The sequence below is a fragment of the Neoarius graeffei genome, chromosome 18, assembly GCF_027579695.1.
Source record: "Neoarius graeffei isolate fNeoGra1 chromosome 18, fNeoGra1.pri, whole genome shotgun sequence".
Lineage (NCBI taxonomy): Eukaryota > Metazoa > Chordata > Actinopteri > Siluriformes > Ariidae > Neoarius > Neoarius graeffei.
The window spans coordinates 43,147,891-43,170,496 of record NC_083586.1 but is presented as its reverse complement, the minus strand read 5'-3'; the positions used below and the strand labels follow the sequence as shown (position 1 = coordinate 43,170,496).

The following is a 22,606-nucleotide window of genomic DNA, read 5'->3' as shown; positions in this document are numbered from 1 at the left end:
TGTTTGTTTGTTTAAGAAGCTCTCCAAAATATCCATGTAGAGTTTTCATAATAATGAATGGTCATAACGTCTGTCATGAAAAAGCGGAAACACTAGTGTTGTATGACAGGGATCTCGCTCTAAGACGAAAGTCAAATTTTTGTCTGATTTTCAGACAAAAAAAACAAAACAAAACTGAATTTCCATTACCTATAATGAATAGAAAAACAGGCCACTTTTGCGCTCAGACAAAAACCAGCCACGTCACTTTGTGAGCTTTATTTACTAATTAGCAGGTTACCTGGCGTTGCCTGGGTTTTGCAAAATTCTGGGTTGTTCCCAGACTTCCATGTCAAATTTGGTGAAGATCTGCCGAGAAATGGTGATGTTAACCCAAGACAAACAAAAATTCAAACATCCACCACCCAGGGGCCCACCAACGACCCCCTGGGGCCCAAATATGGAATTTCTGAGTTTAGCCAAATTGTGGCCATCTCCTGTACCTACATGCCAAGTTTAGTGAAGATCTGTTGAGAGTTTGTGTTGATAAATGTTACATGAAAGGCCCCCAGGGACCTCCCTGGGGCCTGCACATGAATTTTGCTTATATCTGCAAAATTCCGGGTCATCCCCCGACCTACTTGCCAAATTTGGTGAAAATACATCAAAAAATGGCAACATTAGCTTAAAACAAACAAACAAACAAACAAACAAACAAACAAACAAACAAACTTTGCCACATTATATAGATTCAGACGTTTCCAGTACAAAATGTAAGTTTTTTCTGCTCAAACATAGTGAAATAACCCAATAAAGAAAAAATACTGCATGGACAATATTATATTTTGATTAATTTAAACATTCTACAAACAAAATTCCCTGAAATTCCATTAAGTTAAGAACACTCGACCTGTATTAAACACTATATTAATACACGGTACCAGTCAAAAGTTTGGACACACCTAACTCAACGTTTGTTCTTTATTTTAATTAAAAGTCATTTCATGTCTGAAAGTGGTGGCATGGTGATGTAGTGGTTAGCGCTGTCGCCTCACAGCAAAAAGGTTCTGGGTTTGAACCCCGTGGCCGGCGAGGGCCTTTCTGTATGAAGTTTGCATGTTCTCCCCGTGTCCGCGTGGGTTTCCTCCGGGTGCTCCGGTTTCCCCCACAGTCCAAAGACATGCAGGTTAGGTTAACTGGTGACTCTAAATTGACCGTAGGTGTGAATGTGAGTGTGAATGGTTGTCTGTGTCTATGTGTCAGCCCTGTAATGACCTGGCGACTTGTCCAGGGTGTACCCCGCCTTTCGCCCGTAGTCAGCTGGGATAGGCTCCAGCTTGCCTGCGACCCTGTAGAACAGGATAAAGCGGCTAGAGATGATGAGATGAGATGTCTGAAAGTAATGATGGCTGTCGTTTCTCTTTACTTAGTTGAACGGTTCTTGGCATAATATCGATTACTACAGTTGTGGAATAGGGCTATTTACTGTATTATTATTTACCATTTGATCACAAATGCATTAAGGTGGCAAGAAATTGCACTAATTAACTTTTGACGAGGCACAACTGTTAATTGAAAAGCATTCCAGGTGACGACCTCATGAAGCTGGTTAAGATAATGCCAATAGTGTGCAAAGCATCATCAAGGTAAACACTGGCTATTTTGAAGACTCTAAAATATGAAGCATTTTGGGTTTTTTAACCCACAAAATTCTAAATATATGTTCTAGATGTTATTTCAGAGTTTTGATGTCTTCAGTATTGTTCTACAATGTAGAAAATAGTCAAAATATAGAAAAACCTGTGAATCCGTACAGTAGGGGTGTGCAAACTTTTGACTGGTACTGTATATTAAGTCAATACGGGAGGTATCAGTGAAAGAGAACTAATGAGGTACTTTATCTAATTTTAAATTAGATGTCAGCATTAGCATTCTTGTATACGAGAGGCACATTCTTTACGGACTCACCCCCAGCACGCCGTATCTCTCACACATAGTCCAGCCACAGAGGAAATCGATTTCATAGTTGTGGTTGAGGATGATGATGACGTGCTCTTTTCCAAACTGATCCACTGTAGCCTGGTCAGTATAGAGCGTGCATTCTGTTCCTGACCACCACTCTAAAAGCATCACCAACTCTGTGTGTGTGTGTGTGTGTGTGAGAGAGAGAGAGAGAGAGAGAGAAAAATCCATTAATGTTCAGTCATGGTTATAGACTCCAGTGCTGTAGACGCCATACGCATCAGTTTTACTATTTCCCCATTATCACACACACCTTTTTAAAAGACATAAGCTTGATGATGTACATTCATAAATTAAATTTTCAATGTCAGTGGGTTTAGTATGCATGCACACACACCCCACTCTTGTATTACTATCAGACTTTCTATATGAACTATGTATTAGTGTAGCCAAATACCACTGACATAGGATTATACAGATATAAATACAGACACAAATAGAAGGCACATTATTATTATCAAGTTAACTTTATTATCAATAATGCCATATGTGTAGGACATACAGAGAATTGAAATTGTGTTTCCCTCTTATCCACAGTGTGTGTGTGTGTGTGTATATATATATATATATATATATATATATATATATATATATATATATATATATATAAATAAATTACTCATTAAATTATTATTACTTAAATTACTCATTAAAAACATCAGTACTATAAATAAACATAATGAGTTATTAGCTTTAAACCAAGCTCACTGTGAAATTTAAATGTCCTCTAAAAATTTATTTTAACTACACGTGAATGTGCTCTGTGCTGAATTCTTGTATAGTGAAGTCACCTTAATAAACATCATGCTGTTTCATTTTCTTAATTTAAACCCGTGTTCATGTTTTGAGAGTAAAGACACACACAGCTTTATCTTCCCTCATTCCCACTCAGTGAAAACCGTAAATTTTCCATTATTATGCAATAATGGTGTCCTGTGGGAACGGGAGCAAATCAGCAAAAGTTGACGCGTTAATCGTCCCCCTGGTGACCTAGTAACATTTACAGAAATCTTTTGTTACGGATCCAGTGAGGATTGGAACCGTCAGGCTTACGTGTTGTGATGGTTGTGATGTTGCTGGCAGTGAGGTAAATGAAGTAGTGATATTGCGATGGCATTACTCATACTGCCTCGGTGTAAAGCAACTGGTGGCAAACTCAAAACAACAAGCAAACATCAGCAGATACAGTGGGAGCTCCGTATCTGCAGGGGATATGTTCTAAGAGCCAACGCCAATAGCTGAAACTGCAGATAGGAGCAAAACATATAAAGCTTGTTCTTCATGTACATGTATACAGTGGTGTTTGAAAGTTTGTGAACCCTTTAGAATTTTCTATATTTCTGCATAAATATGACCTAAAACATCATCAGATTTTCACACAAGCCCTAAAAGTAGATAAAGAGAACCCAGTTAAACAAATGAGACAAAAAGATTATACTTGGTCATTTATTCATTGAGGAAAATGATCCAATATTACATATCTGTGAGTGGGAAAAGTATGTGAACCTCTAGGATTAGCAGTTAATTTGAAGGTGAAATTAGAGTCAGGTGTTTTCAATCAATAGGATGACAATCAGGTGTGAGTGGGCACCCTGTTTTATTTAAAGAACAGGGATCTATCAAAGTCTGATCTTCACAACACATGTTTGTGGAAGTGTATCATGGCATGAACAAAGGAGATTTCTGAGGACCTCAGAAAAAGTGTTGTTGATGCTCATCAGGCTGGAAAAGGTTACAAAAACATCTCTAAAGAGTTTGGACTCCACCAATCCACAGTCAGACAGATTGTGTACAAATAGAGGAAATTCAAGACCATTGTTGTCCTCCCCAGGAGTGGTCGACCAACAAAGATCACTCCAAGAGCAAGGCGTGTAATAGCTGGTGAGGTCACAAAGGACCCCAGGGTAACTTCTAAGCAACTGAAGGCCTCTCTCACATTGGCTAATGTTAATGTTCATGAGTCCACCATCAGGAGAACATTGAACAGCAATGGTGTGCATGGAAGGGTTGCAAGGAGAAAGCCACTGCTCTCCAAAAAGAACATTGCTGCTTGTCTGCAGTTTGCCAAAGATCACGTGGACAAGCCAGAAGGCTATTGGAAAAATGTTTTGTGGACGGATGAGACCAAAATAGAACTTTTTGGTTGAAATGAGAAGCGTTATTATTGGAGAAAGGAAAAAACACTACATTCCTGCATAAGAACCTTATCTCATCTGTGAAACATGCTGGTGGTAGTATCATGGTTTGGGCCTGTTTTGCTGCATCTGGGCCAGGACGGCTTGCCATCATTGATGGAACAATGAATTCTGAATTATACCAGCGAATTCTTTTTTTTTTTTTTAAAGATATTTTTTTGGGCTTTTTGCACCTTTATTGGATAGGACAGTGTAGAGACAGGAAATGAGCGGGAGAGAGAGACGGGAAGGGATCGGGAAATGACCTCGGGCCGGAATCGAACCCGGGTCGCCCGCATTCATGGTATAGCGCCTTAACCACCTGAGCCACGACGCCCCCATACCAGCGAATTCTAAAGGAAAATGTGAGGACATCTGTCTATGAACTAAATCTCAAGAGAAGGTGGGTCAGGCAGCAAGACAACGACCCTAAGCACACAAGTCGTTCTACCAAAGGATGGTTAAAGGAGAATAAAGTTTGGGGGTGTCGTGGCTCAGGTGGATAAGGCGCCATACCATAAATCTGGGGACCTGGGTTCGATTCTGACCTGAGGTCATTTCCCAAGCCCTCCCTGTCTCTACATTGTCCTATCTAATAAAGGTGAAAAAAGCCCAGAAAAAATCTTTAAAAGAAGAATAAAGTGAATGTTTTGGAATGGCCAAGTCAAAGTCCTGACCTTAATCCAGTGGAAATGTTGTGGAAGGACCTGAAGCGAGCAGTTCATGTGAGGAAACCCACCAACATCCCAGAGTTGAAGCTGTTCTGTACGGAGGAACGAGCTAAAATTCCTCCAAGTCGGTGTGCAGGACTGATCAACAGTTACCGCAAACGTTTAGTTGCAGTTATTGCTGCACAAGGGGGTCACACCAGATACTGAAAGCAAAGGTTCACATACTTTCGCCACTCACAGATATGTAATATTGGATCATTTTCCTCAATAAATAAATGACCAAGTATAATATTTTTGTCTCATTTGTTTGACTGGGTTCTCTTTATCTACTTTTAGGACTTGTGTGAAAATCTGATGACGTTTTAGGTCATATTTATGCAGAAATATAGGAAATTCTAAAGGGTTCACAAACTTTCAAGCACCACTGTACCTATGATAAAGTTTCATTTATAAATTACACACAATATAACAATAATGGTAACTCATAAAATAAAACAGTTATAACAATATACTGTAATAAAAGTGATGTGAATGTGCTCTCGCTCGTCTGACTTAATATTTTTATCGTGCTTGAGGCACGGAGACGGCTGAAAGTGCGGAAGACTTTTATTTACACAGGATAGTCAAAGCAACAAAAAAACACCAGGTCTGAAAACATGACAATACAAGTGAGGAACACAATGCACATCAGCATAGAAAATAAAGAAATAAAGACAAATGCAAGACAAACTAACAGAAGCAGGGGTTTAAATGAGGCAAGTAATAAGTGTCTACATTGAAAGCAGGTATTCGTGGATAATGCTGTCTACAAGCACGGTGTGTACTTCGAGGACTTATGCTTGTATGCTTGAGTGAGTCTGCAGATACGGCGGTCCCACTGTATAAGCAAAAACGGTATAAATAGCCTTTGCTTGAAAAAACCAAATGTTCAGAAACAGGAAAACAACTCTCTCAACAGAGACGTGATGCAGCTCGACTTGTGCCACGTTGCTAACTAGCTCATGTCTCAGCTTGGGTTTTTCACAGCAATGGACTTGCCGCCTCATGAATTAGACGTCATATCCGGTTTCATATGGTGGTCGCTCCGTTAAATACACTCAGCTGGGAAAAAAAAGGATATCCGTAACTTTTTTTTGTTATGGAAGGCTGAGTGGGAATGAAAATTTGTTATCGTTTCCATGTTGTTTTTACGTCATACATTAACGGATTTCCTACATGAAAAGGCCTTTGTTTAGCAGCATAGACACAGAAAGATAAAAGTACATCAGAGAAAGATGGTCTGCTCTGAAGTCAGACAGCACGTTATTAAGGTTCATAGAGGACACAAAATAAGAGAAGAGTAAAGAAAACATTAGGAGACACAGCACAATATATTTTTATTGCTCTAGAAGATGCAGACACCACATTTTCCCACAGACATTTAAAATCATCCCACTTGATAGCCATCGTGATAGTTAGAATCTATCAGTGATTCCTGAGACTATCGTTAATTATCCTAAGTTTAGTAGAAGGAAGGAGGGAAATAAGGAAGGAAGAGAGAAAGATCCCTTTAAGTTTAGGTCACACCCACTTTGGATTTAAATCTGAATATAGATATAGATACGGATATCTGGAGAACAAAATACATACAGATACACCCCTATGGTAAAGACAGACAGACAGACAGACAGAACATACACAGACATGTTTGTTTCACTATCCCTGTGAGGACCTTCCACTGACATAATTATTACTGCAGTTAATTAATGCTGTGCCTGCACCTCAACCTAACCTTAATCTCCGTAATGAAAAGGAAACGTTTTGGCTCTTTTATTTTTATTCTTTTGTTGTTTAAAAAAAAAAACACCACCCACAACAGCAATTGCCTTATGGTGACCATCCAAATGTCCCCACAAGGTCGAAATTGTCAGATTTTACTATCCTTGTGGAGACATCTGATCCCCAGTAGTATATAAAAACATGCATGCTTGTGTCTGTCTGCGTGCACACACGCGCGCACACACACACACACACACACACACACACACCAGGGCTTTACATTAACTTTTTTGCTCAGCGGCCACTGTGGCTAGTGGTTTTCCCAAGTCTTTAGCCATTCAGCCTTTTCACTAGCCACAGTTTTGTTGGCAGGAAATCGCAGTTTTTTCTTCACCGTGATACGTTAAAGTTCAGAAGATCTAGATTTAATTATGAATGGCAGCGTATAATGTATCTCTACAGTAGCACGCAAGTATTCAGTGCTGTTAAGGTAGATCCCTGTATGAAAACATGCAACCAATTCAGACAAAAATATAAACAGAGTATTCTGTTTATTGAACTCAAATTCAAGCCCCTTACAATATGAAATATCGTATAATATGAAAAATAACATTCAGTACAACTGAACTGATTCTAATATTCAAAGTCCAATTCAAAACATTTATCATTGAAAAACATTTGATGTTTTGATATGCAAGTATTATGTGTATTATCAAGTATTATTATGTATTATCTATTAATACTCTCTGTGCGTGTGTGTGAACATGTGTAGAGAGAGACATTAAATGTCCTCATTACATTCATCATCAGATGAGTCTGAATGGTCCATGAAAAATGGTCTTTGTGACCTGAGGCTTCCAGCATGCCGTAAGTTGATAGCTGGGGTGGATCAACTTCTTTCCAATCGCGTGAACGTTTCTAAACAGCAGCTCCATCCTCTCCAGCTCAGCTGACTTCATGACAGCCAGGGACTTGAAAGCAATGCTGTCCTGTAGTGAACCAGCCGTCTTTGCCGGTTTTGATGTTATAGTACCGATGTGTGCATTTGACTTTTCGTGGTCCTTTATAGTTTCGAGTTTAAAATTACTGGTGCCTGTCTTTGCCAGACTTTCTACAGTCTTCGCAGTACATGGTATTTTCAGTTTTGCTATGAACTAGCCAATCTCACCCGAACTTCCATTTGTCATTGAACTGTCTTATCTTCCTATTAGCGTCTTGTTCATCTCCATGGCCGCAGCCAGCTCTGAGGCCCCCGCGGTCCGGACCTCGGTCATTTTTAAGAGCTGAAAATACATTTGTACGCTAAATATTCAACTGGATAAAAAAATAATGAATAACATTAAAACGTCTCTGTAAAAAGTGCATTGTTAATTATGTTAAACGTTGATTCTGTCTTCTGTGTCTGTTTCGTGTACACGGCTCTGAGACCAAGAACACAAAAACGAATGAGTGCGCAACTCAGGGGAGGAACGCAGTGCAGCAGACATGGATTTTTCATGGTAACCATCACTTTCATGAAGCTGTTAAATTTACATTTTCGAAGCAGCGCAGTTGTAGCCTGCCTTGTTTGTGATTTTAAAAATAAATCATTCGATAAGCCAAAGCAATAGAGTGGAAAGTTTCAACTTATGTTTGCCTTGGATAACTTTGCCTAAAACATGGTGGTGTATACTGATTTTTTCCCAGAATTTTTTTGTGTAGGTGTAACGGATGCCAGATTGTTAATGTATCTTAGTTACATAGGCTACATGGTTAGGGTATCTTTTGTCCTTATTGCTTGGGCCAGATCAAACCATTAAACAAGCTTAAATTATTCTTACTCTTGCCACATACATGATTTTTTTCAAAACTGATGATATTCAGTTCAAACACCATTAAAAGTAATTTCAGGAATAGGTCTCTCGTGTGACGTGTAATTCACCCCTCTCATTTAAATATGTCAAACATTTTACGGTCCGCGCTTTGTGCATCACGGTCCTCAGTGATTTTAAAATGCTGCTCCGGCCCTGCGCATCTCTGCCCCTTTTTCCTGAGCAGCAGGGTTTGAAACTCCAGCTATATGCCGCCACATAGTGCGCTTGTCAGTCGTCAGCAACTTTGTTGCTTTGTTCATTAACCGCAGGTTACCGTATCATTGATTTTATCTGAGACGTTAACGAACGTTCTAAACAATTCTAACATGTTGTGTCAGAATGTTTATGCAGGTGCTCATGGGAGTTGTAGGCGCGTAATATTACATTGCAATGTGTTTATTATATCAGATGCCTTCAGAGAAAACTACAATTAAAATATATTGTCATACCATAGAATAAACCACCCGCCGAAGTGGCTAGTGGGACTAAAGTCATTACCCGCCAAAGCCCAATTTTACCCGCATTTGGCGGGTGCTAATGTAAAGCCCTGATACACACATACACACACACACACTACTTACGGCTCCATAGTGAATAGGACATGCGGGTGTTGATCCTGCGGTAGAGCTGCTTGTTGATTGGCCAAAGCACGCAGGTGCAGAGCTGAATGAAGTTGATGATGAGGCCGCTGACCACAAACACAAAACCGATGAGGAGCTGCAGGATGAACTGGCTCTTCAGCCAGGCCAACACACCCATGACGGACAAGCCCTCGCCTCACACACACATACACGCACACCTGTAGTGAGACAGATAATCTGCGGTTTTAACAGAACCGACAGTCAACACTAGGCATGTAAATGCAATGCACAAAAGGCATTTGTATCTCAAAAACTATATATTAATATGCAAATGAGGAATCACTGCATAGTGAGGTATGTGGCCATGACTGAATTTGCCGGTCACTCTGGAAAAAAAAGTCTAAGTGTATTTCTAAACCATGCCTTATTATCACCCATGTAGTCACTACTTAGGGACTTTTGCGAATAATAATACCGTTATTTCATGAATAGTTTCGGAAAATGTACTGTAAAATAACCAGCACAACTGCAATACGTGTCCAAGCAATGGAACTTCAGGGATCGACACAGTACCTACAATGCAGCTGAGGTAACACAAAAACAGGGAACTTTTGATTTTAGTCTTTTTTCAGGCAAATCTTGTGAACATGGAGCTAACATAAGCTAGCTGACTACTACGTATTTGTTTTTGCAACTGTAGGCGACATTATTACACAAAATCATCCATCCATCCATCCATCCATCCATCCATCCATCCATCCATCCATCCATCCATCCATCCACATCACTTAAAGGAAAAGAAAGCACATGGTTAAAATACAGTTATGAACATAGATTATGATATAAACTAACGATTTATGCGAATAATTGAAAAGAAGGAGCTCACACAACTAAGATATCCATCTCCAAAAGTCAGTTTCTATGCAGAATTCCCCCATCATGGATGATTTCATAAATGCCGCCATTGAAAATATTTTAACCACTCAGAAAAATCCCCCCCGATCTTTTGCGGCAATGCTCTGACATCACTTGGGCGCAGCACATGGAAGCTCATCTGCACTTAATCCCTCCACACACACATTACAAAAAAAGAAGAGAGAAAAAAAAAATCGCTGTCCCTGGCTGGAGATTATTTCATTAAAAGTTTATATGAAAAAAAATTTAAATTCCCTTTCTTTAACAAAAAAGTGGAGGGGGAAAGATAATACTGATGAACAGCGAGGGAAGAGTGAACAGCTGATGTACTCCTACATGACTGAATGGGTGGAGGCAACTTTTCATATTTATATCCCCGGTACAAGTAGTGCTGCCGTGACAACCTCATTCTGCACACTGTAACCTTGACAGACTACCTACAAACAGATCTGTATACAATCTGACCTACCCAAATCTGTCGAAGAGGCGAGTTTTTACACGTTCCTGGCAGCATAAGCACTCGTTAGCATGCTTCACCCATCAAGCACATTGAACTGCCACTGTGTATGAAATGTGCTATATAAGGAAAAACTTGCCTTGCCTAACGTTTGCACAAACACCATTGCGTGTTGCCCATCCGTTGTTCCTCCTCAGCTTCAGGATCTGAAGAGCTGGCTTCCTGTTCTGATTCTTCTTGAGAATCACCTTCCTCAAACTGATAGGGTTCTAGGCCAGCACAATCTGGAATGAATTCGTACTCGCTGCCTTCTGAATCACTTTCCGCCACCTTCTTTGCGGAAGTTGATTACCGCTTAACGCTTTGCTCCTTCAGTACTGAAGGGCGACGCTCAGCCTTGCACTCGAGTAACGTCACGAATCGCCCTTCCAACAGGCTGCATGGCAGCCTACTGGTAGCATTAGAGCAGCGATACAAAAACGCTCACATCTTTCTCATAAATGGTCAAACATGCCTGAGACTTTTCTTACAGGCTCTCGATATTACAAGCTACCAACCCATGCATGTATTTGTGGTACATTTTCCATTCCTTTAACCCATCAGGGTCGCAGAGGCAGCTGGAGCCAATCCCAGCTGACCCTGGGCGAGAGGCGGGGTAAACCCCATCACAGAGATGAACAACTGGTTCACACTCACATTCACACCTACTGCAATTTAGACTACGTTCAGACTGCACCCTGAAACGACCCATATCCGATTTTTTTGCCCATATGCGACCTGTATCCGATTTGTTATTGACAATCTGAACGACACAGATCCGATTTTTTCACATGCGACCCAGGCCGCTTGGATATGTGGTCCTAAATCCGATGCATATCCAATATTTTCACATGCGACTGCAGTCGGACCGGACAGGTCGCATTCATGCGACCTACACGTCATCAACAAGAGACAAACGTCGCTATTCTGCGTTGGCTAATCCCGCCTCTTTGGTGGAAAACAACAACAGTTTTCAGAATTTAAATAGACTTTTATAGAATTGATCAAGCTAATGGTGGATTTGGTAAGGACCTGGATGTTTATCTGTTAGCCTGATTAAATAAAACAGTTTCTATAACTGATTTATAACTTAAACCATCCTGTATTACAAGATTATAAGATTGTTCTGGAAATTTCCAGTAATTTGACACCTTCGGTCTCTTTCGATTACGTTCATTATGTCTTATATTGAATATTGTTAGTTTTTTCTTTTTTATCAGACATCTACAACCCTTCGGTCTCATTAGTCTGCTGCCCACATTAATCAGATTATTGTGTGAGTTCCGCCGCCGACACAAAAACCACATCGCCAGGTCTCGCCTCATCTCCATCGCAAACTGCACTGGTGTTTATGCACCTTGAGCCAGCGCTGAGAGAAGCTGCAGAATTCAGCTGGCTATAAACAATCTAAATAAATATTTATAAAAATGTAGAAAAAGTTTATTAATATGACGAAATAAATATGTGCAAATTATTAAGCCTGAATTAAGAGTTTGGTAATACAGCGGCCGTATCCCAAATGACTGCCTACTGAAGCTCGAGTGCACTATATAGAGTTTAAAAATCCATTACTTCCTAGTAACATGTAGTGCACTTATATAGAAATTAGAGAGACATTTAGGAGTCAACCCTCGTTACCAGGCTACACGTTTTCATTTCAGTTCAGAAACAAAAACACACACGAGACCTCACACTTTAACACTAACCAGATAATTAAACAACAAAAAAAAAGAAATCATTAAACATAAAGAGTGCGCTTTTTTTTTTTGTTTATGTATTACGTAGATGTGCTTATTACGTGTCAATTTGCGCATGCGGGACACTTTTGGGTCGTTTTCCGTTCATATTGGAGATCGCATACAAGTCTTATATAATTGGTAATGTGAACGGCCTAACAAAAAAATCGGATTTCACAACAAATCGGATCGTTTCAGGTTGCAGTCTGAACGTAGTGTTAGAGTAGCCAGCTGATCTAACCCGTATGTCTGTGGACTGTAGGAAGAAACCAGAGAACCTGGACGAAACCCATGCAAGCACGAGGAGAACATGCAAACTCCACACAGGGAGCCCCATTCGGCCCCAAGGTTCGAATCCAGAACCTTCTTGTTGAGAGGCGACAGCGCTAACCACTGCACTGCACACCACCCTACTCACAATCAAACAAATACAATTCCCTCTAGTACGAGTTCACTCACACAAAATACTGAAGAGCAGGAGCTTTCTGAATTAACCAGCAAGAACAGACTGGTGGTCTTAACACAGCATGCAAGTCGATTCCACCAAGTCTACTTTAAAAATTGATAGACTACGTGCTTAATAACGGCAGACTGCGATCGATTTCCTGGTCGATTTCCTGGTCGCGACGCTGTCAATTTAAATAATAGGAAGAACGCATGCTGTGTCTAAAATATCAAACAGCCTTCCCAAAAATGCAAAATGCACTTTAATGTTGTGTTGCTGCTACTGCAAACATATTCCCTTCTAAGGCAAACTTACCACAATGGGTTCTTCCTCTTTACAGTCCTCTTTTACACGGCCCGTCACTCAACACCACAGACCTGCAAGAGAAAGCGAGAAATAAAAGTTCACTCTCAGTGTGACCCACATTCACCACAGCCTGCGCCTTTTCGTATGCACCAGTCCCGCGCTAACACAAGGACACAAACCCGAAACGTAGACACATGTATAGCTCCAGATAGATCACTGCCCATTGTCTATTTTTACCTTGTAGCTGTGGCGGCATGCTTCAAAGACTCCAGTCCGACGACGGAGTTTCAGTTTGAATGGATTGAGTTAGCGGTTTAAAAGTGCCGTTCTGCTCGTACAACTTCTCTATCCGCACCAAAAAAAACCCGCTAAGACGTTGATGAAAGTTGGCAAAGGGGTGCCCCAGGCTATAGTTGTTCTGCCCGTCTCTCTCTCTCTCTCTCTCTCTCTCTCTCACACACACACACACACACACACACACACACACACACACACACACACACACACACACATTTAGGTGAAAGTTCATGCAGCTCATACAAATTCTCCCATGCCTCTCTTTCCAGAGCCCTTGCTCAGACATGCTATTATTTTCCCTTGCAAATATTGCATATCACACAATCCTTAAAATCATGCTGTCTATTTGACGTCCTTTGCTCCAGATTTCTTCAATCGAAGCACATTACATGCATTATAGATAGACCTTTCTTTCCTGGCCACTGTCTCTGGAAGACGTGTAGACAATACACCAAACTGTCTGACCACAAGTAATCCCACAGCCTCGGAACAAAATAAAAGAAGGAGAGGGGAGGGGGAAAAAAAAAAACGCCACAACATCTTTTCACCTAGTTATTTCCTCCTTTTGCCATGGTTACGCCATTGAGATTTCAACGTGTGAAAAAAGCAGGAACATTTGTCCAAAAATCATTCACAAACACTTCGTCTTGAATACCAGGACAGCCTGGTAAATGGGTAGACAGATATTGCCTTTTTTCATTGCAAAACCAGCTATTGATGTAGTTCTGGTGTGTCCTACTCTTAACAAACATTACGCAGGGATGAGAGTGGGTGGTCACCAAAAAAGCAGAAAACAAGATGGCGCCCGAAGCCGGGGGTCTGAGAGGGACACCCCCCCAGGACATTTTTGAAAAATAAGGCCTTAGAAACCACTTTTCCTGCAATCTGAGCTGTAGTAGATAAAAAAAAATCTGTTGTCTTTTTTATATATTTACATGAAAATATGTTTCAAATCAATAGGAGTATTGTTTGAATTCAAAATAAAATCACATTCTACATTCAAGGGTATGGTTATAATTTATGATCAACAAAAATGACAAACTAAATTCACATTAAACGCAAGTTTTATTAATTATCAAAATGTTCATATATTAAATAAAATTTCTTAGGGAGAAAAGGTCAGTCACCCTATGTCCTCATTAGTTGCATATGATTTCAAAGTCTTTTGAAATATTTAAGTTTTCAAAACTGTCAGCATTAATTCAGATTTACTGACCATCATATACATGTTCAATGTATTAAATCAAACGAATGCTGAGTTTATGGGATAATGTCTATGTACACTTTATACAATTATTTATAGTTCACAGTCACTTCTCATTTTCATTTAATCATTTCGACTTCTTCTTCAGCCTTTTGGCCAAAGACAAAAGCTTGTCAGTCCTCTAACTGTTTTTTATACCAGCATCGATTTCACGTACCTTCGCTTCGTCTCGCTTGTCAATTGTATTCGGCATTTTGAGTAAAAAAGCCGATACGAAAGAGAAACGTATTTTTGAAGCGCAGCGACGATGAACATGTGCAAGTTTCGATAAAATAGAACGATGCGGGTACTTTTGTAAGAACTGTCATGATTGGCTTTTGTTCTCTCCCACACTCTTGTAAGAATTGTTATGATTGGCTATCATGCTCTCGCCAGCGATGTTTTGGCCAATTACATTGTAGATAACACGTATTCTACCGCGAGACTTAGCGAGACTAAAGATGGCGAAAATGCAAACATGTAACATCGTTGTACGCTTGAGTATCACAAAGGAACATACCCCAACCCCCCTCAATGAAAAAAAAATCTCAACGGATTTGGCATAATATCGATTTTCGCTCAGGAAAAGTGGAAATCCGTCGAAAAGCAGAAAACTCTCATCCCTGATTACGTATGCTTATGTATTCTTACAGAGTAAAGGCCAATTTATGCTGACAACCCAGTCCTTGCAGATGGCGTCGCAGATAGCGTCTGCGTAGCCCCCCCACCTTCGCAAACGCTCTGCGCGCACCTCCCAAAAATTGTGACCACCGCAGAAGCCTCGCAGACAGCGTCGCAGACAAGAGGGCTCTGATTGGTCCACTCTACATCCGCTGTACACGCACTTCCGCTTCCCTACTTTCCCGGTTTGGTTTGTTTTCACGACCGCCATTTTTAAAAACACGAGCGAAGATGGAGCAGCACGAAGAGCGGTTGATCGAGGAAGTGAGGAAGTACGTAAATCTATACGACTCCAGTTCTAGTCATTATAAGTAACCGGAGGATAAACACTCCACTAACCACACCCACCAACTACTCCTAGCGATTTTGCGACTTAGCGCCCCCTTGCGTTGTGGCGGTGAATAACATTGCGCACGCCTATTACTCCCCGCTCAACGATAAATTACAACTGTCTGCGAAAAGCTATCTGCGAAAGCCTTGTCGCAAGAGCATGCAGAGGCCTTAAGAAGCAAAAATATGGTCTTTCAATTTCATACATCATATGAAGCAAAAGCTTGCATCGTAGCAGGTAACACCACATTACTTGGGAAAAAAAAAAAGAAGGAAAGAAAACCTTGAATGTAGATTATTCATTACAAAAGCAGCCCAGTAAGGACATGTTCCTAAACCTGAACATGAATCAATCCTGTCTAAAGACAGAATGAATGAAAATAAGTGGGGTTGGGATGGGAAGAGAGAGAGAGAGAGAGCGAGCGAGAGAGAGCAAGCTAAACTCGCTCGCATTGCCAGAAGGCTTCTGCTACAGTCTGCAAATTCTGGGGAACTGCCTACGTGTGAGGCAGAACCAGGATTTAGGGGAAACTGATGTAAAGAAAAAACAAGCTCCAACAAGAGACAATGAAAATAATTGATATTAGAGCAGAGGTATTATCACTGCAATCCGATCACTTCAATTTTTGAACCGTTAAATTCTTCATAAACCTTTCTGCATTGCAAATGTACTGTATTTAATACACGATATTGCTTATTTTACATTATTAAACCACTTCTCACCAGCATCTATTGTTTCTTTCCTGTCAGCAGTTTTATTAAGATGCTGCTCAAAGGGCTTTGCTTGAACATTACGATCTGAAAGAATCGTTCTTATTGGTCAGATTGAGCAGGGTGACACTTGGCCACACCCACTGTTTGCTCAAGTGAGAGGCAAAGTTCAATCAGTCCCTATGGTGAAAACAAGATGTTTATATGTACAGAATATGATGAGAGCAAATATCAGATTGAGACACTAATCTGAGTCATGCATTTACATGCACTTACGTAATCTGATTATCAGAAGACTTGTCAATAATCTGGTTTCTTTGTAAATATTTAACATATAAACCAATATAGGTGGCACGGTGGTGTAGTGGTTAGCGCTGTCGCCTCACAGCAAGAAGGTCCGGGTTCGAGCCCCGTGGCCAACGAGGGCCTTTCTGTGTGGAGTTTGCATGTTCTCCCCGTGTCCGCGTGGGTTTCCTCCGGGTGCTCCGGTTTCCCCCACAGTCCAAAGACATGCAGGTTAGGTTAACTGGTGACTCTAAATTGACCGTAGGTGTGAATGTGAGTGTGAATGGTTGTCTGTGTCTATGTGTCAGCCCTGTGATGACCTGGCGACTTGTCCAGGGTGTACCCCGCCTTTCACCCGTAGTCAGCTGGGATAGGCTCCAGCTTGCCTGCGACCCTGTAGAATAATGAGATGAGATGAACCAATATAATAATGTTTTCCAGCCTGGTGAAAAACCTCACAGGATCTTTAAGGATCCATGAGGATTGTCAAAGACCTGCCAAAGATCCTTAAAGGATCTTAGCAAGATCTTCATATGCAAAATCATTTGCAAAGATCCTCAGGGATTTGACAAAGATCTTTTAAGGATCCTACAAAGATCTTTGCAAGGATCCTGCAAGATCCTCAAGGATTCAACAAGGCTGTTTCAAAGATCTTAGAAGGATCTTGTTAAGATCTTTGCTAGGATCTTTGAGGAGGTGATCAGGATCTTTTAAGGATCTTTGTCAAAATCTTCACAAGATCTTTGCAAAGTTCCCCCAAGATCCTCAAAGATTTCAGAAGGATCCTTCAACGATCATAAAAGGATCATTTTCAGGATCTTATAAAAATCTTAATTGGAATCCTCAAGGATTTAATCAGGATCTTGTAAGGATCTTTGTCAAGGTCTTTACGAGATCTTTGTGAGGATCCTTTAAGAACCTCGAGGATCTAATAAGGATCTTTCAAAAAAAATATTTTAAATGATCCTAATTCAACAGAATTGACAAGGATGGAAATAGATTGAAACTTACATAATTATGATTTCATAAGAATTGGATAAGGATATACCAAGGAATCCTGAATATCCAACATCTTAAAAGGATCTTTGAAAGAATCTTTCATGATTTTCAAGGTTTCAAAGATCTTGAAAGGATCTTAAGGATTTCATTAAGCTCTTTTTAGGATATTTTCAAGATCTTCACAAGAATTTCAAAGATCCTTGAAGATCTTGAAAAAAACTTTGAAGATCCTTGAAAATCTTGGCAAGAAGTTAAAAGATCCTTGTAGATCCTTGAAGATCTTGGCAAGAAAACTGAAGATCCTTGAAGATCTTTGTTGAGCTCCTCAACAGGATCCTCAAAGACCCTCACAAAGAACTTTACGGATCCTTAAAAGATTTTCACCAGGGCAACCCATCAAGGAAGCTTAAAAAGACTTGAAAGAAAACTTCCTGACATCTTTAAAGCATCAGTCAGTACGTTTACATGCACATCCAAATCGAGCTACTGTCGGTAATCGAGCAAAGGGTCCCAGCAGGGGTGCCAGAGAAATCCAATCCTACATGCACAAGTGAAATCGGGCTATTGTGCAAGGTGCATTGTGCACCCGAGCCACACGTGGCGCTACACGCCCCATCGTGTTGGTACACTTCCGGTTGTAGTCATGAAGAAGAGCTATAGTGTTGCCAGATACTGCTGATGTATTCCAGCCCAAAACATGTTCAAATCCGCAAAAATGCACTTAAAACCCCCCAATCTGGCAACACTGGCAGTTCCGTGTTCAAGCTGTTAGGCTTGCTCTAACATACTGTATGGCTACAAACTGTCCTGCGCAGACCACTGTTTTGTAAGACAACTTATTTTGCACAATAATATTTTTCTAAAGTCCATTTTTTGCTTACAAAAAAATATTTTTTTTGCTTACAATTTAACTTATGTCTTAATAAACACACAAAAAGTTCAATTTTTTTGTTTTTATTGAAATTCTTCAGATGTTGGACATATATATACACACACACACACAAATACAATGACTTGTTTATGTACACAATTCACAGCTATGCAACAGCTGTACAGATGTATTTGGTGATACAGTAAGTGAGCTAAATTTTAACAGTGCAAACAATGCCACAAAAAGAAAAGATTCATGCCGTTGTCATGCCGACCAAGGCTGTTGTTTTTCCCGCTTTTGGTCTCGTCACTCGTCACTTCCGGAAGGGGCAGTGCTGAAGTAAGCGGCTCGACTCCGTAGCTCGACAGGGTTTACATGCACTAAGTAGCTCGGCTACAATCGCATAATCTAGGTCGTGTAGCTCGATTGCGAGAAATCAAGTTCGGTTCAATTTCAGCCTAGCTAAGGTGTTTACATGCCATTTAGAGCTTCGATTTCAGTCGAGCAACAGCAGAAATTCGATTTTCTCTATGTGCATGTAAACGCACTGAGTTATGCATCATAAACTGAACTGAATAACGATAATCCAATTATTAGAACATAATGTATAAATCTGTTAACAGCTTTAATCTGATAATAGTATGCTATTAACATGAGAATTTTAATAACCTGTTCACTAGCTAGTCACATTCTCACCATAGGTGTACGATTAGATAGCTTTTGTTATATTATTAAGTGTAGGCTATTTCAACGTTTCCTTTCCACAACATTACTAGCCATAAAATAGTAAATGGGAAATATTTTACAAGGTAGGGGATTAATCCAAATCTTAATTAAAATCACATCTCATCAGCTCTGCCGCAATAACTATCATTGTCAGAAATAGGGGTACAGTAGGAGTCCATTTCTGTCCCCCAAGGTACAATCTACACTAATGTACCCCTTAGGGCTCATTTTTGGACCTCAAGGTAACTATGTGTACCTTTTTAGGGCCAAAAATGGACACATATGCTCCCAATCAGTAGATAAATGGTACAAATAAGTGCCTTGGAGAGTACTGCCACAGTGACAAGCCATTGTAACCCTAAAGGAACAATAATATACTTTATTTTCTGAAAGTGTAAGGGATGATGTACAGCAGGCTGGTCATTATCATGAAAAACCCTAACAGGGCGATGCAGGACTTGATTGACCTTGAAGGGGTTTATTTCACACTAACGACCTTCTCGCTGTACATTATCCTGTTTATTACATGGCTACTTAGAAAAGAAATCGATAAAGACACAAAATTCGGATTTAAAAATTGATTTTCTTGCTTCCGCTAATGACATGGTCCATTGAAACGGTCTGTTATACAGAAATAACAGACCACTGAATGCCGTAATTGACCGATCAGAAATCAAATATTCAGCAAAAGTTGTAATAATAGTCATGTTAGCCAACCAGTATGCATCACCTACCTCAGGTGAAGGACTGTTCCCCAAATTCCTTTCTGAATGCTATATAGTGGAAGCTAGAGAGCCGAATACCAGCTAACAATTTTCCTCCTCATGTCCTCACACATTACAGGAATTCAACTTGCATACTAACGAATCTGTAGTTTTCCATCTTGTGTGTTGTAACTGCTGTGATAATGTGACATGATAACTCAGAAGATGAACTCTGCCCAGTCTTAACCATACGCTGATACAACTGACCAAAGGCCACTGTGTAACAGGACAGCGTAGCCTGCCTGACAAGAGAGACCACAAAAAAAGTTTAACTCAGACGCAGTCTGACTCATCTTCTTACTAGGGTTGCAGCGGTCTCAAAAGTAGCCGGTCACCGGCGGCAAATCGCCGGCTATGGCTTGTTATGCCGCCGGCTATTGTCAGTCGAGTCACAAAATTTAATATTAAATATTTCTGACAGCAAAAAAAGTTGTGAACGTAAATTACATCCACTATGTCATGTATGTCCGTTGCCGCGTCAACTGTGTTTACATCCTCGACATGAGTGCAGCCATTACTGCCACCTGTGTTGCCAGATTGTGTTTACATCCTCGACACGAGTGCAGCCATTACTGCCGCCTGTGTTGCCAGATTGGACGGTTTCCCGCCCAATTTGGGCGGTTTTAAGTGCATTTTGGCGGGTTTTGAACATATTTTGGGCTGTAAAACGTCAGCAGTATCTGGCAACATATTTTTTTACTTAATACAAGAAATTAATGGATGCCAACGTTTTTGCCAAAATGGTATTTTATTTTCCATTGTTTAGGCAGCTTCAGCATCATACTGTGAGATTCTGTTCAAATTGTTTTTTCTTCTATGAAGCCTGAGCCATTTATTTTATTAGTTTATAATTATTGTTTAATTTACTCTTCAGAAGAGACTGCCTGCACACAGTACTAGTATTAGTTTTTTTTTCTTACATGAAAGCTGAGGCATTTATATTATATTTTAAGGTAACTTCATGTTGTGCTGTGAGGTTCTCTGCACTTTAACTTTTGAACCAACAGGAGCATTTGGATAAGTAAAGCCTATTTTTCTGCATTTTTGTAGTCCTGGTAATCTTTTATATTGGTAAAGTTGTTTATAGGACCATTTCTCAGTGTCTGTTTTTTTAATCAATAGTTTTTCAGTAATAACTTAATATTTAACATATCACTCAATTTTAAACAGCCCCCGCGCCTCCCCCATGGCTTGCCCCCATAGTCTCCAAAATTTCTGTGGGAAACACTGGCGTGCGTAACAACGCTAATCAAGCTTAAGCTAGACGACCCGCCTCAAATACCTGTCCCGGGTAAATGTTATCCCAATTTTAGATGGCCTGTTCCAAACCATCCCGCCCCATGAAAAATTCGTACTTCCATCCATCCATCTATCTATCCCTGCATGCTTTGCGTGCATTATGTCTGCCGCTGGCAGACATTTTACCATTTTGCACCCTGCTGTAAATTATTTGTACCCTGCTATTCTCCCAAACTTTGAAGCCCCTGGGGTTGGGCGATATAGCCTGGAAAAAAATATCGCAATATTTTCAGACATTTTCATGATAATGATATTTATATTAATAAATATAAATTATGTTATGAAGCTAATGTTCAAAGACAAAAGAACATGAGAGCACACGAAGACTGTAAGTATATAGATGTTAGGGAAGGCAAGTTTTTCTTATATAGCACATTTCATACACAGTGGCAGTTCAATGTGCTTTACAGAGGTAAAAGCAAAACAGTAAACAATAGAAAATAAAATTACATAAAATAAATGGGGAAGAAGAGAGAAAAAAATAAGAAGAATTAAACAATAGTAGAAATAAAATAAAATGAAGTAAAAGTTCAGTAAAAAAAACAGCAGAATAAAATAGAGTAAAAGTAAAAGTTTAAAACATGCAGAGACTGTAAAAGTTAAGTAAAGTTTAAAACATGTAAAGATGACAATATTTATCAGTTAGCAGAAAGCATCTGAAAACAGCTTGGTCTTTAATCTAGATTTGAAGCTGCCAACAGCAGGAGCATTTTTGATGTCCTCTGAGAGTTGGTTCCATAGCTGTACTGCATAGTAGCTAAAAGCTGCTTCACCACACTTTGTTTTAACAACAGGTTTTACCAGTAAATTTTGCTGCTGCGATCTGGTAGATCTGATTGGGTTAGGCCGCTGCAACATATCAGAGAGGTAATTGGGCCCTGTACCATTTATGGCCCTTTTCCACTACCCTTTTTCAGCTCACTTCAGCTCGCTTCAGCCCGACACGGCTCGCGTTTCGACTACCAAAAAACAGCACGACTCAGCTCGCTTCAGCCCTGCTTAGCCCCTAAAACTCGCACCGTTTTGAAGTGGGGCTGAAGCGAGCCAAAGCGAGCCGAGTGAGGCTGGGGGTGTGAGCAGACACTCCCCTGTGCACTGATTGGTGAGGAGGAGTGTCCTCACATGCCCACACACGCCCCGCGAGCACGCTGGGATCTGTAAACACCGTAAACCCGGAAGGAGAAGAATTACGAATTACGAGAATTATGAAGCCTTATGCGCCTCGCCTCATCTATACGCTCTTGCCAGTATCTGTTGGCGCTGTCGGTGACAACAAGCCACAGAACCAAGACCAGCAACACTAACGACTCCATGTCCTCCATGTTTATTGTTTACTATTCGGGTCGTGAGACTACCGCTTAAAAGCTCACTGATGTCACTGTTTGCGCTGCTTAACGACATCACGTGACGTCCACCCACTTTCGCTAACTCCACCCAATGTGTCCACCCACTTCCAGCCAGCAC

The 22,606-nt window shown here is 40.4% G+C and overlaps 1 protein-coding gene across 2 annotated transcripts in view; it reads right to left on the bottom strand.

Moving 5' to 3' along the window:
• Positions 1-22,606, bottom strand: part of agpat3 (1-acylglycerol-3-phosphate O-acyltransferase 3) — a 77,935-nt gene that overhangs the window by 19,828 nt on the left and 35,501 nt on the right. Inside the window, exons 1-4 of one of the 2 annotated variants that reach the window (XM_060898836.1) lie at positions 13,174-13,393; positions 12,946-13,007; positions 9,039-9,256; positions 1,948-2,117 (exon numbers count right to left, since the gene is read on the bottom strand). In XM_060898836.1, the coding sequence (XP_060754819.1) occupies positions 1,948-2,117; positions 9,039-9,216 (348 nt within the window). In that variant the 5' untranslated portion in view covers positions 9,217-9,256; positions 12,946-13,007; positions 13,174-13,393. Of the gene's footprint in view, positions 1-1,947; positions 2,118-9,038; positions 9,257-12,945; positions 13,008-13,173; positions 13,394-22,606 lie in introns of those variants that run through there. The other variant, XM_060898837.1, reaches the window with a different exon arrangement.